Source organism: Hyla sarda, chromosome 5 (genome assembly GCF_029499605.1).
Source record: "Hyla sarda isolate aHylSar1 chromosome 5, aHylSar1.hap1, whole genome shotgun sequence".
Lineage (NCBI taxonomy): Eukaryota > Metazoa > Chordata > Amphibia > Anura > Hylidae > Hyla > Hyla sarda.
The window spans coordinates 237,442,782-237,459,468 of NC_079193.1; the positions used below are offsets into that span (position 1 = coordinate 237,442,782).

The following is a 16,687-nucleotide window of genomic DNA, read 5'->3' on the forward strand; positions in this document are numbered from 1 at the left end:
AACAGAATATGGCCCTAGACCTAAATATGGGAGGGCGACATACAGTACCCCCACATACATCGAGATATATGCGTAGAAAATCCTTCCAAAGTATACGTCTTATTACACTGCTGTGTACATCCATTTATGTTTTTTTGCAAAGCTGCTATGGCTTATAGATTTGATATCCTTCCACTTTCTGATGACACTCCAATTCAGCTGTTTTTATATATCCCAAGTTCTTCAAAAGTGATTACCCCTGAGTGGCAAAATTTCCATCTGAACAAAACTTCATCCAGTGATTTGTTTATTCTGCCCAGGCTGCCACAAAAAAAAAAAAATCAAACTTTACCTTACCTTCTTGCGCTCCCCCAGTGACGCTGGAATCTGTCTCTCATCCTCTAGCCCCAGTCTTCTTCTGCATTCTAGGGCCCGACACGTCACACTGCGCTGAGCTAATTGCTGGCCGCAGTGATGTCCCACTTGGGCCGGCAATACGCTGAGCTGCAGTATAATGTAAAAGCCCCGGGCCTGGCCTCCTTCCTGGTGCCAGATTCCGTTATATCACACTCTCAGCTTATCACCAGCCGAGATGGGACACTGGGTCTGGAGAACGGGAGGCAGATTCCAGCAGCACTGGTGGAAAAGTGGAAGGTAAGTTAATGTTTGTTATTTTTAATACGGCAGCTGGGGCATAATAAAAAAAAAAAAAAAAATGAATTAATAAAATCACTGGATAACTCCTTTAACAGTATACTGAACGAACTGGACATTACAGCTTACCTCTGAGCTAACCATAAGTTCTGGAACACTGTGGACCATAGAAACAGTAGCTGTGGATAATGGCACCTGCTGCTTTCCATTCTTGTTTTGTAGCCTAAAACATAAAATAAACAAACAAATAAATAGACAAATCACATTAATGACTTCCTACATGTGCCGTTAATCATCACAGATGAGGATAGACAACAGCAATGCATCACTAGCCAGATCTGCCATTCCAGAACTTGGGGAAGAGAACCCTAAAGGGAGCTAGAAATAGCTGAATAAAAATGATAAATATACTATTCATGTTGATTAACTAAAATTGTGTCCTAAAACCGCAGTGTTAACTAAGCGCTCGTAAACATTATACCATAACAGTATGTTAGGAGATATGTTTAGCTAAACATATACTCTGCTATACCCATAGACTTCCATATGCTAACAAAGTCAAAAGTAGCTAAGATTTATATTTTTGTGGTATAGAAAAGCTCTGCACACCATGCTTTTCTTTACTACAAAAAATAAAATAAAAATTAAAAATAAAATTGCATATGAACGTATCAATTTTTTTCAGACAGAAGGTCTACGTGTGTATACGTTTAAGTTTGTTTTTTGTTACAGTACATGGTTTAACATATTAACAAAAAAAGTTTAAAGTTTAAAACGAATGTAATCTTTTAGCAACAGGTTTAACGTATATGATAAAAACATATGCAACATTGAACAAAATTGGTTTTGTCCAAAAGTACCACAAAATATACAGTAATAAATTGTGTGCAGCATATTCTACCATGTATATGGGAACACAGCTTTAGACAAATTCTATTTTTTTTTTAACTACTCTTTAATGATCACTGATCTGTTGTATCTGTACAGTCTACTCTTTTTGAATAAACAAAGTTTTACTTACTGTGTCAAGTCTTGGCCACATTCTGCACACAATCCCTTCATAACCACTGGATGGCTACAACTCGAGAGCCTCACCAAAACCCCCCTATATTTAAGGGAGACAAAAAATTATATTTATAATCGAAAAAGTTACCACACATCTTTTTGCAGACATAACTACAAAAACTGAAAACAAAAATGAAATAGCAATGCTTAAAAAAACAACACATTAATTTTTTTGTAACTCCATAATAAATGAAATAAGATAACATCATGAAAATATTAAATGGGACTCCAAATCCCTCCTAAACTACAGTCCTATATAAATAGTTCAAAAGATGGAGATTCTGAATTTGTACTAACTTTCTACTAGCTTGCATAGCTTTACTATAAGTTACAGACACAGGAGTGTAAATTGTACCCTCCATTATATCCGTCCTCTCTATAAATGCTCACTTTCCAGACTTACAGCGGGGAGTAGAAAGAATCAGAATCTGCATCGTATGAACTATTTACTAGGGATGCACCGAAATTTCAGCCGCCGAAAATTATCAGCCGAAAATGCCCCTTTCGGCTAAGGGGATTTCCTGACGATATTTTGGTGGATGTGGCCTATAATAATGGCGTGGCTTCCTCAGGTGTGAGTTGCAGAACTGCACAGCGGCACCTCACACCGGCGCTACACTGCCTTATTCTTCCTGTACCATGGGAGGGAACTCGGGCAGTCGGTATTCCCTACTCCAGATCATCAGGGCTGGCAAAGATAAACTGTTGCTTGAGAGAACCTGCGGGGTCCTGATAAGCTGAGAGGAAAAGCAGTCGGGGTGCTCCAATAATGCAGGCCTTAGCAGCCTGTAGTAATGGAGCGCCAATAACACTGATCAGTGTTGTGCTATATGCTCCTATAGCATAGCATTGATCAGTGTCTAGAAGTATAAAATTACATCTGTGTGTCACCAGCTGTTACAAAACTACAACTCCCAGCATGCCCTACAGCCCTTAGCTGTCTAGGCATGCTGGCAGTTGTAGTTTTGCAACTGGAGGAACACTAAAACACTGCTAATAAATTTGTAAAAAATTAAAAAGGTAATAAAAGTGTAAAAATAAAATAAAATAAAAGCCCCACCCCCAAAATAAAAGTTAAATCGCCCCCTTCCCCGCCTTTTGCAAATAAAATAAAGTTAACAAAAATAAACAAATTTGGTAACGCCATGTGCATAAATGTCCAAACTATTAAACTATAATGTTAATACAACCACACGGTCAATGGCGTACATGTAGAACAAAAAAAAAAAACACCAACATCCAGAATTGCTGATTTTTTTTTTTTATAGGAAAAAAAGTAATGCAAAAAGTCCCATCAAAATAAAAAAGGTACTGATAAAAAAATACAGATCATGAAGCAAGAAAGCTCCTATACAACCCTGTATATGGAAAATTAATATAGGGAGAACATTTTAAGAATATTGATTCACTTATTTTTCTTAAGATATGAGGAGGAAATTTATCAAAACGTGCTAAGGAAAAATGGAGTAGTTGTCCATAGCAACCAATCAGATAGGTCTGTACCCCCTATAGTGTGTCCTAGAGTCAATGTATGGCGAGTGGCAGTGCTGTGGCTCAAAGCTCGGCCAGTACCTTCTATAGCCACCCTGCATCCCCCCTACAAGTACATCAGTAACTAAAAAAATTCTGCTAATTTTACAAAAACTATATTGAAAAAAAGGGGGCAGGACAATTCATTTTCGGTTTTTGGCCAAGCACAGCCTAAATTTTTGGTTTCGGTCCAAAATTTCCCTTTGGTGCATCCCTCCTATTTACTGATTCATGTTGTTTAGCGGGTGACAGAGTGCCTTTAATAAGTGAGTGACATTCTTATAGTAGACAGGTAAAAAGACCTGTCAGACAGGCAGAAGCTAAGGGTAGGGTTCTCACGGCCAGATCTTCGGAGAGTTTCCAGCTGCGGTCTTTCCACCTGAAAATACTCGCTGCAGGTTTAAGCCAGAAAACAGAACACTTGCAGAAGATCCGGCCACAGGAACACACCCTAAGGGTACGTTCACACGCGCGGATTTACAGCGTATTTTACATGTGCCTGCTGGTAGCAGCAATACGCTGCTACCAGCAGGAACACTGTGATGTGCAAGGTGCAGTATACTCACACATCACGGGAGCTCTCTGCCTAGCTCAGAGCAGGGAGAGCGGCCGCAATGTGCGAGTACGCCGCGCACATCACTGTAGTGTGTCTGCTCGTAGCGGCGTATTGCCGCTACCAGCAGGCACATGTAAAGCCAGCATAGAGTGGGGCCTTCACCAGCGGATCCGCAGCTAAATCCGCTGGGTTTTAACTTGGCAGTTTTTGAGCCAAAACTAGAAGTGGACCCAGAAGGAAGTAGAAGTCCTTTCCTTATATTTCCCATTCCTTTTGAATATACTTCTGGTTTTGGCTCAAAAACTGCAGTGACAACCCAGCTTTAGGGTGCGTTCACACGCTGTTACTAGCAGCGGGTTTCACGCTGCGGGAAACCTGCTGCGAGTTACGCTAAAATTGATTTGAATGGTTCCACAGACAGTCCGCAATAGTGTCAGATTTGCGGAATGTCCGCGGACCCATTTAAATAAATGATAGCGTAACTCACAGCGGGAAACTCACTGCTAGCTACTAGCGTGTGAATGCACCTTTAGGGTATGTTCACACGACCAGATCTGCAAGTTTTTCATTTTCTTGCTTAAGGGTATGCTCACACGTACAGGATCTGCTGCATATTTTTGCTGCATATTTTCTGCAGCTGATTCTGTACGTGTGAACATACCCTAAGGGTATGTTCTCACGGACAGATCCGCAGTGTATTTTACGCTGCGGATCTGCTGACAATGGACCCCTACATTGTGCCTCAAGCTGTGCCTGCTCGTAGCAGTGATCCAAAGTTACAAGCAGACACTGCGATGTGCGAGTTGCTGCGCTCATGCGCAGTGTAGTCGCACACATCGCAGCTGCTCCCCCTGCTCCCTGAGCTAGGCAGAGCAGTTGCGATGTGTGAAGTATACTGCACATGCGTGCGGCGGCTCACACATTGCAGAGTGTCTGCTCGTAGCGGCAGATTGCCGCTATGAGCAGGCACAGATGGAGGCACAATGTAGGGGGTCCATCGTCGGCGGATCTACAGTGTAAAATACGCTGCGGATCTGTCTGTGTGAAAATTTTATGCACATGATTTTGCTACCCATTGAAGTTAATAAGTGGCAAAATCAGCTGCACAAAATATGCAGCAGATCCTGTACAAGTGAACGCACCCTAAATTTGCATCAGGTTTTCTTGTGGAAACCCAGCCTGAGCCATCTCAAAAATTCATAGGCCCAGATTTACTAAAACTGTCTTGTATGCTCATAGCAACCAATCAAAGCTCAGCTTTCATTTTATTAAACAATTTGGAGAAATGAAACCTAAGCTGTGAGAGGTTGCTATGGGCTTTTTTGAATTCCAGCAAATATGGGCCTAATTTGAAGAAGTCCAACATGGATTAGTAACATGGTTTAACAACTGTACCTATATCACGCTGCCCACAGTTGGTGTCAGATAAACAGCAAATTCCAATAAAAACAGCTTTATGTATAACCAAGTTCTATCAAGTATAAAGGTTTAGCAAGGTAAACAAATTAAATAAACACCCAAGCAAATAGGGAGGAGCCTACAGAGGAGCCTAATTACAGAGTACATCAGAAAGAACAACACATAACATCAGCTTTAGGGACGATCTAACCTCCCTCCTGAGACAGAGTGGTCCCACACAGCCTTTCACATAGAGGGCTGAATCGTGCTGATGTGCCAAGTAGAGTAAAAATATATAGAGAGAAATTGCTAGATTGGACCAACTGATCTGCAAGCTACAAATTACCTTCAAAATGCTTTTTTTTTTTCCTAAATGCAAAATAAAGCAACTTTCTAAATATTTTTTATTAAAAATTCACTACCATGTAGCTGCTACTACAGCTTGTTCCAAATTATTATGCAAATTCTATTAAGTGTACATTTTTTGTTTTTCAGTTAACTCATGGATGGTATTGAGTCTCAGAGCTCTTTTGATCAGTGAAAACAATGTCGGACACCTTTGATAATTAGATTGCCAGGTGAGCCCAATTTAAGGGAAAACTACTAAATGTGGGTGTTCCATGTTATTAAAGGGGTACTCAGGTGGAAAATGTTTTATTTAAATCAACTGGTGCCAGAAAGTTAAACAGATTTGTAAATTACTTCTATTAAAAAATCTTAATCCTTACAGTACTTTTTATGGGCTGTATACTACAGAAGAAAAGCTTTTCTGTTTGGATTTCTCTTCTGTCACGACCACAGTGCTCTCTGCTGACCTCTGCTGTCCATAGCAGGAGAAAATCCCCATAGCAAACATATCCTGCTCTGGACAGTTCCTTAAATGGACTGCAGAGGTCAGCAGAGAGCACTGTGGTCGTGACAGAAGAGAAATCCAAAAAGAAAAGCATTTACTCTGTAGTATACAGCCCTTATAGACAGCAGCCCCCCCCCTTATAGACAGCAGCCCCCCCCCCTTATAGACAGCAGCCCCCCCCCTATAGACAGCAGCCCCCCCCCTATAGACAGCAGCCCCCCTATAGACAGCAGCCGCCCCCCCCCTTAGACAGCAGCGCCCCCCCTTACAGACAGCAGCCCCCCTCCCTTACAGACAGCAGCCCCCACCCCCTTACAGACAGCAGCCCCCCCCTTATAGACAGCAGCCCCCCCCTTATAGACAGCAGCCCCCCCCCCCCCCCCCCCCTTATAGACAGCTCACCTGCGGCTGTCCTCTGGTGTTGCCGCTCCGCTGTCCCGTTCTCCCGATTGCATCATTGCGTCCTATGGAGGAGCATGTGACATACACGTCACTCTGCTTCCTCCGTAGCGTTACGCTGGGCGCAGGGGAGGAGGAGTGACATGTATGTCACATGCTCCTCCATGGAACACCATTATGCGATCGGGAGAACGGGACAGCGGAGAACGGGACAGCGGAGAACAGGACAGCGGAGAACGGGACAGCGGAGAACGGGACAGCGGAGAACGGGACAGCGGAGAACGGGACAGCGGAGAACGGGACAGCGGAGAACGGGACAGCGGAGAACGGGACAGCGGAGAACGGGACAGTGGCCGCACAGCAGCAGGTATCGGACATGGTATCCGGGACCTTAAATGAGTCCCCTATACCATGCAAATGCCAAGTATCGGCCCAGATACCGATACTAGTATCGGTATCGGGACATCCCTACTTAAAAGTTGATAACATGAGAATTATGCTGACTGTTATTTACATCAATTATTTAGCTAAATGAGAAAAATATCATTTGCATAAAAATTTGGAACAGGGTATAGATGAGGGGGTGGGAGTGTAACGCACCAGCTCAGGTAATGGACAAGAGGAAAAGAAACCTTGGAGGACAGCACACAGGTTGTAGAGAGAGGAGGGCAGATACAAGGGGAGAATAGTATATCATGTGTTTAAGTATAGAGAGAAAATAGAGCAAGCTTGCAGAGACCGAAGAAGCAAAACTAAGCAAAATTTCAATGAAGAAAATAAATTGCACTACAAAAAGTATACAGAATTTAAAAAATGCTTTTTCAAATGACATCCCGAGCTTTTAAAAGGCATTCTCCTAACTAAGGCTAGGTTCAGACTACGGAATTTCCGCCGGAATTTTCGCTTTGAAATTTCCGGCAGAAATTCCGTTTACTATAATGCATAGTGTAGTGAATGGTTTTCCGTTCACAAATTCACACTTCGGAATTTGTGAACGGAAAATCCGGATGAAAAATCCGCTAGAAAATTTCTGCCTGAATAAAGGGGTTGCTCTTTCTTCAGGTGGAAATCCTAGCGGAACACATAGCAGTCTATAGGAGACTACAGTGTCCGCGCGGTCCTAGCGCTGATTAATTCAGTCGGCGCAGGCGGAACTCTAAATCTACGGGCGGAAATTTTCTGCCCGGAGATTCCGTAGTCTAAACCTAGCCTAAAGGTTAAAGATATGGGATAACTAGTGGATTGGTGGGGGCTGATAACACCCCCACTGATCCCAAGAACAGAAAACAAATGTCCAACAAATGAATGAGGCTTCTAAACACTGCCAGTAACCTTTGATAATGAAAATACCCATATAAAAAGGGGAAAAAATTAGGCACAACATGAAAAACCACAAGGTTTATAAAAGGTTTACAAAAGGGGTAAAAATAAATAAATAAATAAATAAAAGAAAATACTTAACACCTTAAGTGTTCCCGTTATTTTTTGAGCAGTGTACTTTACTAGCTGCATATTTATTTCAGGTACGTGTGAATTTCCACGGTGGTAAAACTGTCTGTTTTCCATGACAACAAATCAGAGCGGAATTTTCTTATAACCCACAAAGGACATCAGAATTTTTCATTTTTGTGCTTGTTTTTTCTTCATCACCTTGAAAACTCTGAATTTTTCACCTAAAGACCCATACGAGGGCTTTTTCTTTATGTATCACAAGTGGCAGCACAAGTACTTAGCATTCAAGATCAGAGTACAGTACATAGCATTATCTTTTCTCCTAACAGCACATACAGACTCATCTCCATAGGAGCAACAATAAGACTACAAAGTACTCAGGAGACATCATCCATTATGAATTTTCCTACAGCATTGGATATCTGACAAATAATATAATCAGAAACAGATTAGAAAAAATATATTTAGATTTCAGGTGGAAAAAAAAAAAACACAACTATGTTGGTGACACATTCACTTTAAAAAGGGAAAGTAACAGCAGGTTCACCCACACTATAACCCTATGTATTGGGTTTAACAAACAATATTACAATGAGGTGTCACCTACCTGGATCAGCATCTGGTTCCAGAAATACCTGTTGTATTAGCAGTCATTGCTAATTTGGAAATGGCCAACTTTGTGCAATATAGGAGAGACCCGGCATATCCAGCATCCCTGCCTCCATCCCCTCAGGACTAATATGTCCAATCACCTCGTGCTCACATAGGTGAAGGGGCCTTATGAATATTCATGAGGTGGGCGGACAATGGTACAGTGGAGATGGAGGTAGGCATCCTGGATACGTCAAGTCCTGTCTCCATTGCACAAAGCTGGCCATTTCCAGATTAGCAATAAAGACTAATACAACAAGTATCTCCGAAACAAACTGCTAAACTAGGTAAGCAATACCTCATTGCAATCTGGTTCATCCGCACTATAACCCCATGTATTGGGTTTAGTGCAGGGGAACCCGCTGTCAGTTTCCCTTTAAACACAAGGGTGAAGTTCCTAAAGGGAAACAGTCCATTAAAGCACCACTGTCATTTAAAACAACTTGACATGTTGCACAGACATGTCAAATGTTAACATTCTACTGGATCTCAGTCCTGACACCTCCTCCAACTCATTCAACACATTATAGTCTATGGAAAATGAGTGAGGTGTGAGTGACAGCTGAGGGATTGAGCCCCGCACTTCACCGACTGATAACTCACAATCTTAGCGGGTGGCAGGACTAAGACTTGGTATGATCTAACCGTTACACATTTCTGGACAACATGTAATAAGTTGTTCCAAATAGAAAGTGGTTTCCATCTCGCTGTCCACCATACACAATCATACTTACCATCTGCCTTACATTTGTGTATTTCTTGGGGGGGGGGGGGGGGGGGGGGGGGACGGAAATATACATACATAAAGGCCGTAGGAAACAGTTTTACTAACAATTATTAAGATGTTACACGAAAAAGCAATATGGCTGTGTAAGTTTCCCCCAGACTGAAAGTTCAATCACGACCAATGTTTTCCAATTTATATAAAAGGATTAACTATTTTTCAGCCAGGGTATACTTTACTTCCCAAGTATATGCTTTTTATCATTTTTTCTCTCTCTCTCTCTGAGAAACTTATTTATAGAAGTATATCTGCATCTCATCTGACTGGTAACGCTTCAGGCCAAGCTAAACCGAAGCAAGCTTCAACACTGAACACTGAAGGACTTTGTGGCATGCGTCCTACACCCTCATTCCCTATTCCCCATCATACAAGGCAGTGGGTGCTAGACAACCTCATCCCTGGAGTAGCACATGGCAATGTTCAGCTGCAGGCACACCCCCTTCCCTCCCTAACAATTGTTTACTACCTATCCTCAAAGGCAGTCACGGAAAACAAAAAAAGTCTCTTTCTCCCATTTCTCTAGAGACAACAGCTACACAGATGGGAACACAAGCAGATGTGCTTTGGAGTGAATATAGCAAGCTGCTTGCTGGATGAACACTGTTAGCAAACAGTCCTCCTACCCTATTCAGTACCTACACAAATGCAGCTCTTCCATTACTGTCTGCAGGCTAATTTTATTAGGGATCCTTTGTCTGTCTGCCGCTTCAGCACATAAAGAACCACCTCAGCTGGCAGGACAGCACCCACCAGACGCCACTGAACTAATCCACAGTGTACCTGAACGACAGACAAACCCCATTCCGCTGTGGAGATACATGGACACGTCTATACACATTACACAACTCTAAGAGGACGGCTGCAGATAAAGACTTGGGTGTTTACACATACAATACCAATAACATTGCAGATCGTGTCACCAGAAGTGGGTGACACGAGTCCAGGAAAGTGACGCAACACCACTTAACCCCTTAATATGAGGCAAAACCATGAACAGGTCTAATTGAGAAAAGTGCAAATCTTTCAGGATTTTGCTTACAAATACAGCAAACTTTCCATGTTCAGATGGCCTTGATACAAGGTGCTTTATTGTACTTGTATTATGGATACAACACCTTGACCTCCTGTAATTTATCAGAACCAGAGTAAGGCTGGGTTCACACCACGTTTTCTTAAATACGGTTCCCGTATACGGTTGGGAGGAGGGGGGCGGGGCTTAATCGTGGCGCCCGCACTCAGCCGTATTCGGGAACCGTATTTAATGCAAGTCTATGAGCCGACCGGAGTGAACCGCAGCCTCCGGTCGGCTTCGTTTTCGGCTGTATGCGGTTTCCCGACCGCAGGCAAAAACGTGGTCGACCAGCCTAAGGGTGCTTTCACACCACGTTTTCAGCCTACGGCTGCCGGATCCAGCTGGGGGAGAAGAAAACCGTGCGCTCCCCTACCCCAGCCAGACCGACACAGACATCCATTAACTTTAATGATCTGACCGGAGTCACCGTTTGACTCCGGTCGGCTCATTTCTGCCCCGTATCCAGTTTTGTGACCGAACCTGGGGAATGAGAGTGCATGGTCTTCCCGTCCCCCAGACGGATCCAGCAGCCGTGGTGAGAAAGCACCTTAAGGGCACCATAACATCCTACTGTAAAGTTACTTTAGTTCTTGTATCACGGCCATCTGAAAGTGGCCTGAATATTGCCATACATGTAGCAGTTTCAACATCGCAAATCTGTGGCAATTCAAGGTAAAACTACTTTGTGCTGCTATGTGCACCCTAACCATACTTATTAACAATCTAACCATAGAGCATCGCTAGGTCTATGCTACTAATATAATCAGTTCCAGTAAAGAACTTATAACTGTTTTCAGTAAAACATAGCCACACCTCAAGAAGCATCTATTGGCTCTGTACACAAAACAATCAGAGAGGTAAGGATAACAAGGAGGTGTGCCAGGCTGTGGCACTTCAGCAGCTTGGCTTGGCCTCTGACACTTGGGTGAGAAATAAAAAAGGGGATTTTACTAGTTTCCAACCACCATCAGCTCCAGGAAAGGTACAGTCGCTTTATAACCTATTAGCTATCCAACATGTCTCCAGCTCTTATTAGCAAATACAGCTGACAGGTCCTAAGGCTCTGTTCACATGGCAGAATTTCTGCACGGATTTCCGCATTCAAATTCTGCATGTGTTTAAAGCCTATTCACTTAGAGGGATTCCACAGACCCATTCATACAGCAGAAATTTTGCTGTGGACGTTCCGCAGCTAAAATTCCACATTCCGTGTTCTATTTTTACGGAATTCGGCTGTGGAAGCCCATTGAAGTCAATAGAGCTTTTTTTCCTCCGCTAAATGCTGATATCGTGCAGAATTCGCTCAAAATTTTACTTTTGCAATGAATATAAGCACTTTTTTATAATGTGCATTGTGGGTTCATGTGGAATACATGCAGAAATTCTGCATGAATTCCGCAAATATTTGAAAGATGATCGGAATTCAGGCCAAAATAACATGGACGCGAAATTCACAAGTCTATGTGGAATTTCTGCCATGTGAACAAAGCCTCAACAATGAAAGATATAGAAAAACAGATCTTAAAAAAAAAAAAAAAAAAAAAAAAAAAAAAAGTTAGATAGAATTCCGCCAGAGACCTGTATGACCCAGAAAATAAGGGGGTCGGGGTTGTCTAAGACACCCACAATCCCACTGAAGGGATAGGAGTGAGGTGGTAGGGGTGCCACCCCTCCTATCCCTGCTACTGGTCGTCCAGAAGCGACAACCAATAGCAGATCGGGGGCGGGGGGGGGGGGGGGGGGGTTAACTTTTAGTTTCCCCGTTCTGCCCACCCACAATAGGCGGGGCAGAACGGGGAAACCGGCAAGGACCGATGCCGAAGTCCAATTGCTCATAGTCAGCGGCGACGATCGGCGGCGGCAACCGGTGAGTTGCCTAGCAACACCTGGAGGGCTACAGTTTGAGACCACTATACAGTGGTCTATAAATTGTAGCCCTCCAGATCTTGCAAGACTACAACTCCCAGCATGCCTAGCCAGCTGTTTGCTGTGTGGGCATGCTGGGATTTGTAATTTTGCAACAGCTGGAGGGCTACAGTTTGAAGATCACTGTGCAGTGGTCTCTAAGCTGTAGCCCTCCAGATGTTGGAAAACTTGCAAATTCCAGCATGCCCACACAGCAAACAGCTGTCTCAGCATGCTGGGAGTTGTAGTTGCGTACCTCCAGCTGTTCCATAACTACATTTCCAAGCATGCCCTTCGGCGATCAGTACATGCTGGGAGTTGTAGTTTTGCAACAGCTGGAGGCACACTGGTTGGAAAATACTAAGTAAGGTAACAGAACCTAACTGAAGGTTTTCCAACCAGTGTGCCTCCAGCTCTTGCAAAAGTATAACTCCCAGCATGCACGGTCTGTCAGTACATGCTGGGAGTTGTAGTTTTGAAACAGCTGGAGGGTACATTCACACGAGCAGGTTTACAGTAAGTTTCCTGCTTGAGGTTTGAACTGTGGCAAATATTTTTGCGTGTCCAATCGTACTTTGTAATGATACCTCATTTTACCATAAAATGTCAGGGATGTGGAATTTCTATCGCCCGACGCCCGGGACTAGCAGTTTTGGGCGCCGGGCAGGTGAATTTGTCCGGCCCTTAGCCCGGCTTCGGGCAAGCAGGGCCGGACCTGACAAGTGCGGCGGCGGATCTGCAGTTTGTATGGAGCGGGCTCCCGACTCCTGCCCGCTCCATACGCTGCAGCCTGTGTCCTCGGAATGTGTGCTCTGCAGACGTTCGGGGGGGGAGATGAGGGGGCTTGGCTTATTTCTCCCCGTGCAGACCTGCGTCCTCTGCCTTCACTCCCCGCACGTCTGCACGGGGAGATGCATGCGGAGCTCTGCAGTATGTATGGAGCGGGCTCCGGACTCCTGCCCGCTCCATACTCTGCAGCCCCCGGCTGTTCACAGTAGCCGGGGGCCGCCGCTAATGGCTAGCATGCGGCGATCGCCGCGGCTGGCTATTAACCCTTTAGATCGCCGCTGTCAAAGCTGACAGCGGCGTCTAAAGGGACAGTTGAATGCTCCCTGGTGGGCTAGTGGGGTGGATCGCCCCCCCGCAGCGCGATCGCAGGGGGGAGATCCACTATGGAGGTAGCCGGAGGACTTACATCTGCTTCCTCCTGTCCCGGCTTTGTCATTGATAGAGCCTGGCTGGACCAGGCTCTATCAATGGATCACAGAGCACACAGATTAAGGCTGGGTTCACACTACGTTTTGTCCCATACGGGAGCGCATACGGCAGGGGGGAGCTAAAAGCTCGCGCTCCCGTATGTCACCGTATGCGCTCCCGTATGTCATTCATTTCAATGAGCCGACCGGAGTGAAACGTTCGGTCGGCTCATTTTTGCGCCGTATGCGCTTTTACAACCGGACCTAAAACCGTGGTTGACCACAGTTTTAGGTCCGGTTGTAAAAGCGCATACGGCGCAAAAATGAGCCGACCGGACCGAACGTTTCACTCCGGTCGGCTCATTGAAATGAATGGCATACGGGAGCGCATACGGTGACATACGGGAACGCGAGATTTTAGCTCCCCCCTGCCGTATGCGCTCCTGTATGGGACAAAACGTAGTGTGAACCCAGCCTTATAGAGTTCAATAGAACTCTATTAATCTGCCTGAGGAATCAAATGATTCCTCCTATAAGTGTAATAAAGTGTAAAAAATAAATAAATAAAATAAAGTTTTAATAAAAGTTTGAAAGACACACATTAACCCAGTGGTCTTCAAACTGTGCCCCTCCAGATGTTACAAAACTACAATTCCCAGCATGCCAGGACAGCCGTTGGCTGTCCGGGCATGCTGGGAGTTTTAGTTTTGCAACATCTGGAGGGCCACAGTTTGAAGACCGCTGCATTAACCCCTTCCATGTTAAAAGTTCAAATCACCCCCTTTTCCTATATAAAAACATGCAAACATAATAAAAATAAACATATTTGGTATCGCTTCGTGCGTAATTGTACAACCTATTAAAATATAACATTATGTATCCCGTACGGTAAATGTAAAAAAAATACCAAACCACAGATTTGCAATTTTTATAATATCCCAGAAAAAAAAGTTAAAAAGCGATTAAAAAGTCAGATCAATGCCAAAATGGTACCGATACAAAAAAACAGATTATGGCGCAAAAAATGAGCCGTCATACAGCCTGGTATGTGGAAAAAAAAATAAAGCTACAGGGGTTAAAAAATGGCAATTAAAAAAATTAGAAAAAGTCCAGAATTAGTAAAACATGACGTAAACGATACAAATCTGGTATCGCTGTAATCAGGCGCCTAAAGTAAAAAACTAACATGTTACCTCAACCACAAGGTAAATGGCGCAGAAAAGAAAAACCACCAAATCTGCTAAATTATCTTTTACTATTTCAATTTCACTTCCCTTAATATATTATATATTTTTTTTTTTTTTTTTTTTTTGGTTCGGAGAATATGTTATTGAAAAATTAAAAGGTGTCATTATAGTAGGTAGTTATGGCTATTATAGGGCGAGGAGGAAAAAACGAGAGTGTAAAAGCGAAAATTGGCCCGGACAAGTGGATCGTCATAAGGGACGTAGATTTTGCTCCATTTTAGTCCCGTGGACAAGTACCGTATATACTCGAGTATAAGCCGACCCGAGTATAAGCCGAGACCCCTAATTTCAACCCAAAATCCCAGGAAAAGTTATTGACTCGAGTATAAGCCTAGGGTGGGAAATACATCATCCCCCCCTGTCATCATCCAGACCCGTCATTAACATCCTCATCATCATCATCCCCTTGTCATCATCCCACACATCTCCCTTCATCATCCCCTTGTCATCATCCCACACATCCCCCCTTCATCATCCCCTTGTCATCATCCCACACATCCCCCCTTCATCATCCCCTTGTCATCATCCCACACATCCCCCCCTTCATCATCCCCTTGTCATCATCCCACACATCCCCCCTTCATCATCCCCTTGTCATCATCCCACACATCCCCCCTTCATCATCCCCTTGTCATCATCCCACACCCCCCCCCCCCTTCATCATCCCCTTGTCATCATCCCACACCCCCCCCCCTTTCATCATCCTCACCCCCCTTCATCATCCTCATGTCATCATCCCACCCCCCCCCCCACCCTCATCATCATCCTCTTCTCATCATTCGCCCTCAGTGGTCTTCAACCTGCGGACCTCCAGAGGTTTCAAAACTACAACTCCCAGCAAGCCCGGGCAGCCATCGGCTGTCCGGGCTTGCTGGGAGTTGCAGTTTTGAAACCTCCGGAGGTCCGCAGGTTGAAGACCACTGCGGCCTTCGACATCATCCAGCCCCCTCTCACCCCCTTTAGTTCTGAGTACTCACCTCCGCTCGGCGCTTGTCCGGTCCTGCAGGGCTGTCCGGAGAGGAGGTGGTCCGGTGGGATAGTGGTTCCGGGCTGCTATCTTCACCGGGGGCGCCTCTTCTCCGCGCTTCCGGCCCGGAATAGAGGCGTTGCCTTGACAATGACGCAGAAGTACGTTGGCAATGAACGCACCTCTGCGTCGTTGTCAAGGCAACGTGACTATTCTGAGGCCGGGCCCGAAGCGCTTAGAAGAGGCCTCCGGTGAAGATAGCAGCCCGGAACCACTATCCCACCGGACCACCTCCTCACCGGACAGTCCTGCAGGACCGGACAAGCGCCGAGCGGAGGTGAGTACTGTACAGAACTAAAGGGGGGTGAGAGGGGGCTGGATGATGTCGAAGGCCGCAGTGGTCTTCAACCTGCGGACCTCCGGAGGTTTCAAAACTACAACTCCCAGCAAGCCCGGACAGTCGATGGCTGCCCGGGCTTGCTGGGAGTTGTAGTTTTGAAACCTCTGGAGGTCCGCAGGTTGAAGACCACTGCAGGTGGGGGAGTTCACTCGAGTATAAGCCGAGGGGGGTGTTTTCAGCACGAAAAATCGTGCTGAAAAACTCGGCTTATACTCGAGTATATACGGTAGTTTTTTTATAAAATTTCCACACCCCTGAATGTACAGTGAACCCAAAACATTTTTTATTTGTTTGAGGAAATTTGAATGAAAAACACAATTTTGCTAATTTTAGAAGGTCTTGTTTTCACACTGTATACTTCACAGTAAAAAATTATGTTTACTGTTTTAATTATGATTACACACTTTTTTATTACAGTTTTGCTTCTCAAACTTTTTTTTTATACACACAAAGTAAGTACCGTGGGTAAGATTTATCAAAACCTGTGCAGAGGAAAAGGTGCCCAGTTGCCCATAGCAACCAATCAGCTCGCTTCTTTCATTTTTAACAAGGCCTCTGCAAAATGAAAGAAGCGATCTG

General features: G+C 44.4%; 1 protein-coding gene across 5 annotated transcripts in view; it reads right to left on the reverse strand.

The window, feature by feature from the left end:
• CTDP1 (CTD phosphatase subunit 1) overlaps positions 1-16,687 on the reverse strand; it is a 149,656-nt gene that overhangs the window by 109,959 nt on the left and 23,010 nt on the right. For all 5 annotated transcript variants that reach the window (XM_056521377.1, XM_056521375.1, XM_056521376.1 and 2 more), the window contains exons 2-3: positions 1,655-1,738; positions 763-856 (exon numbers count right to left, since the gene is read on the reverse strand). In XM_056521377.1, coding sequence (XP_056377352.1) covers positions 763-856; positions 1,655-1,695 — 135 coding nt within the window. In that variant the 5' untranslated portion in view covers positions 1,696-1,738. The remainder of the gene's footprint in view (positions 1-762; positions 857-1,654; positions 1,739-16,687) is intronic.